The sequence below is a fragment of the Oncorhynchus mykiss genome, chromosome 28, assembly GCF_013265735.2.
Source record: "Oncorhynchus mykiss isolate Arlee chromosome 28, USDA_OmykA_1.1, whole genome shotgun sequence".
NCBI classification, from domain to species: Eukaryota; Metazoa; Chordata; class Actinopteri; order Salmoniformes; family Salmonidae; genus Oncorhynchus; species Oncorhynchus mykiss.
Genome location: NC_048592.1, coordinates 12245116 through 12248774, shown reverse-complemented (window position 1 = coordinate 12248774; position 3659 = coordinate 12245116). Strand labels below are relative to the sequence as shown.

Sequence of the window (3659 nt, the reverse complement as noted above, 5' to 3'; positions counted from 1 at the left end):
TTTGCCAGCTCTAAAGCAGTTACACCACTACAGCCAAAAGTCCAAAGAAAAAAAAGGAGGTAAGTGCAGCCGAGGGAGGGGGGGAAATGAGAGAGTGATAGAAGGAAGAGAAACGAGAGACGGATGGGAGGAGGGGATAGAAAAATAGAGAGAGAGGGAGACTAGTAAAAGAGGGAGGGTTTTCTCATTAATTCAGCAAGCCATTCCCTTTGACTTTTTCAGAGCCTGCCCCCCTGTCATTATCAGCAGAGGCCATATAAATGCAGCTTGTTGATGATGTTTTTGAGTTCCACTGACACACCACACTACATCCCATCTCTGAGAGGAACATCATAGGCCCAGGTTGCAGCCAAGATGAGAGAATTCAAGAGCAAGGCTTTCTGGAGGGCCGTACTGGCCGAGCTCGTGGGGATGACCATGTTCATATTCCTCAGCATCTCGGCTGCCATTGGGAACTCAAACAACACTTCTCCTGACCAGGAGGTGAAGGTTTCTCTGACTTTTGGTCTGGCCATCGCCACGCTGGCCCAGAGTTTGGGCCACATCAGTGGAGCCCACCTGAACCCAGCAGTGACACTGGGCATGCTCGCCAGCTGCCAGATCAGTGTGTTCAAGGGGGTGATGTACATCGTGGCTCAGATGCTAGGCTCTGCACTGGCCAGTGGTATTGTCTATGGAACCCGGCCAGAGGGAAATGCTGCACTGGGGGTCAACGCTGTGAGTGGCACTTTTTGGTTCATGTTTTATATAATGCAAATTTGGATGTATGTGGTTTATGTGTGTCCTTTTCAATTGAACAATTTACTGGTGTTTCAGTAGAAATGTTGGCTTTCAATTCCATTTTATGGGAAGTGTTTGAACAATTTAATTTCTTGATCAATTAATATTGCATCTCATAGTAGTCGGCCAAGAGTAATGCACATGAACCTGTGTGCACTGCATTGATAAAAGAGTTGATTGAACTTAGTTTAATTATTTTTAAAGGGACTCAAATGGGGTGCCATTCATGGTCGATTAGAGTGTGCTTTGATGCACCGGCTGCAAATAGTTGACAAACAGAATCATGTGATGTTGTTTATGATCACACTAACGCGTACTCAGCGTAGGTGCTTCTGCTGTCCTCTAGCGAATATAGGGTGTACTGTTGAATGGTAATTACTTTCCCATGCATGCAAAACCTCCACACCTATAGACACAAATGCATATTATATGTGATTTATTGAGCTATTCATATAGAGGATCATCATATCTATTTGCATTAAAGTAATTCAGAAGTATTTAAATTGGGCATTAGCAAAGTCTGTGAGAATATATTATCAGTGATCGACATTTATTTTAACCGTGTAAAATTTCATTGAGTGAGAATACTCAGACTTGTTCAGACTTTGCCAAATTCGAGTTAGACTATAATCAGCCCGTTAGAAGTTTAAATTAAAATGTTTCCTCCTCATCCTCCACTTCAATAGAGAAGCTTTTGCCTTGCCAGATATTTACAATAGGACGTGGCAGTTGAGGAAAACATAACGCTGATCCACACTGACAAATTGCTTTTGTTCGGCTCCCCCTTTTGCCCTCCTGATTCCCTCTCGTAGCTAAATGGTGTCTCTGCCAGCCAAGGCGTTGGCATCGAGCTCCTGGCTACCTTCCAGCTGGTCCTGTGTGTCATAGCTGTCACTGATAAAAGGCGGCACGACGTCACCGGCTCTGCCCCCCTGGCCATTGGGCTCTCTGTCGCTCTGGGACACTTGGCAGCCGTAAGTAACTTACAGCAGTTTGTAAACGAGGGAACTCCTCTAAAACACGCATCTGATTCACAACGATAGATTTAGCAACAGTATTATTATGATGAATCGCCACTGAATTAAAAAGCTACATTTTACTCAGTGGAAATGTTGACTCCGTTTAATTTGCCCCTTAAACCGTAGGCCTAACCCTACAACCATGTCAGAAACGATCATTTCCACTGATTTCACATCCGATCTTCTCATCCCTCATATTGACTTAATACATGTCTCTGTTCTTTGTTGTTGTTTTGCGCAGATCAGCTACACTGGCTGCGGTATCAACCCTGCCCGATCCTTTGGACCTGCTTTGATCATGAATGATTACACAAACCACTGGGTAAATTGGAGTGGAGCGTTGTATTTAGTGTGACATCAATGTCATGACCAGTGAATTCAATAAACCTCGAAAATGATTGCCAAAGCTCAGCTACTTTCAATAAAGTAGTTACTGAGTGACAGCATCTCTATTGTTTCATTGTACGGTCCAAGTTAAGATAAAACTATTGAGAACAAAGTTAAAGTTAACCCTGAAATATTTGTCTTTAATCTGTTCTTCCATTGATTAATCGATTGACTTATTTGCACCTTGGCAGGTGTACTGGGTGGGGCCAATGTGCGGAGGTGTGGCAGCTGCTCTGGTCTATGACTTCCTGCTGTACCCCAAGTTTGATGACTTCCCTGAACGCATGAGGGTCCTGGTCAGTGGCCCTGTGGGAGACTATGATGTCAATGGAGAAGAGACCGCAGCAGTAGAAATGTCATCAAAGTAGTATTGTGAGAGAAACACCATAGAGTGTATAGTACCTTGGATATCTAACTATACTCCTGTAAAGAAAACATTTACATTTCCTTTAGAATGGGAGCAGTTCATTTGTTATTTCAAAATACTGATCATGAATTTGAAAGAATTCATTACTGAACTACCGATTAGTATCCAAAATGAACTTAAGTAGCCTATTCACTAACATTTATTAAACATATTTCTTTATACAAGAATTGTTGGAACATCTTGCTCTTTGTTAAAATATTTCCCCTATCAGTATTCTATATACTGTACAGAGTCATTTGTTTTTGTATATTTTCTATATTACTGTTTTATGTATAAACATTTTATTTCTTGATGTATAAAGTTTATATTTCTGTTTGCAATCTTGAATTGTCTTTCACTTTTGTAAGTAAATAAAACACCAGATGTACCCCTCCTTGCATTTTTCTCTTCATAAACTGTATCCGGTCTATAACAGTGCCCTGTTTATTTTCATTTTATCTCCATAGAACGTCTGAGCCAAGACCATTAATTTGGCAAACACATAAACAATTTAGGTGTTTCTCAGAGGGTGAGGGCCGTGGAGAGATACAGATAAAGATATTTTCACTATCAAAACATAAGACGACAGCAACACCTGTGATCAGGTTAAGGAACAGGAGCCTTGTCATCATCAGTCCATTTCCTTAACTCAAATCAAACTTTGTCACATGCGCCGAATACAAGAGGTGTAGTAGACCTTACCGTGAAATGCTTACTTACAAGCCCTTAACCAACAATGCAGTTCAAGAGTTAAGAAAATATTTACCAAATAAACTAAACCAAAAAATTATAAAAGGCAACACAATAACAATAACGAGGCTAAATCCATGGGGTACCGGTACCGAGTCAATGTGCGGGGTTACAGGTTAGACATGGTAATTTGTACATGTAAGTAGGAGTAAAGTGACTATGCTTAGATAATAAACAGCAGTGTAAAAACAAATGGGGGGGGGGGGTCAATGTAAATAGTCCTGGTGGCCATTTGATTAATTGTTCAGCAGTCTTATGGCTTGGGGGTAGAAGATGTTAAGGAGTCTTTTGGTCCTAGACTTGGCGCTCTGGTACCA

General features: G+C 41.3%; 1 protein-coding gene across 1 annotated transcript; it reads left to right on the top strand.

Moving 5' to 3' along the window:
- The first annotated feature begins 265 nt into the window (after positions 1 to 265).
- Positions 266 to 2985, top strand: LOC110508565 (aquaporin FA-CHIP). Its single transcript, XM_021589158.2, has 4 exons — positions 266 to 717; positions 1593 to 1754; positions 2041 to 2121; positions 2378 to 2985. The coding sequence occupies exons 1-4, from the start codon at positions 355 to 357 to the stop codon at positions 2552 to 2554; spliced, it is 783 nt and encodes a 260-aa protein (XP_021444833.1). The 5' UTR covers positions 266 to 354; the 3' UTR covers positions 2555 to 2985.
- Positions 2986 to 3659: the final 674 nt, after the last annotated feature.

Coding starts and splice junctions, on each gene's coding strand:
- LOC110508565 (XM_021589158.2), top strand. CDS start 355: ATGAGAGAATTCAAGAGCAAGGCTTTCTGGAGGGCCGTACTGGCCGAG. Junction 718..1,592: donor CTGCACTGGGGGTCAACGCT/GTGAGTGGCACT, acceptor TCCCTCTCGTAG/CTAAATGGTGTCTCTGCCAG. Junction 2,122..2,377: donor ATGATTACACAAACCACTGG/GTAAATTGGAGT, acceptor GCACCTTGGCAG/GTGTACTGGGTGGGGCCAAT.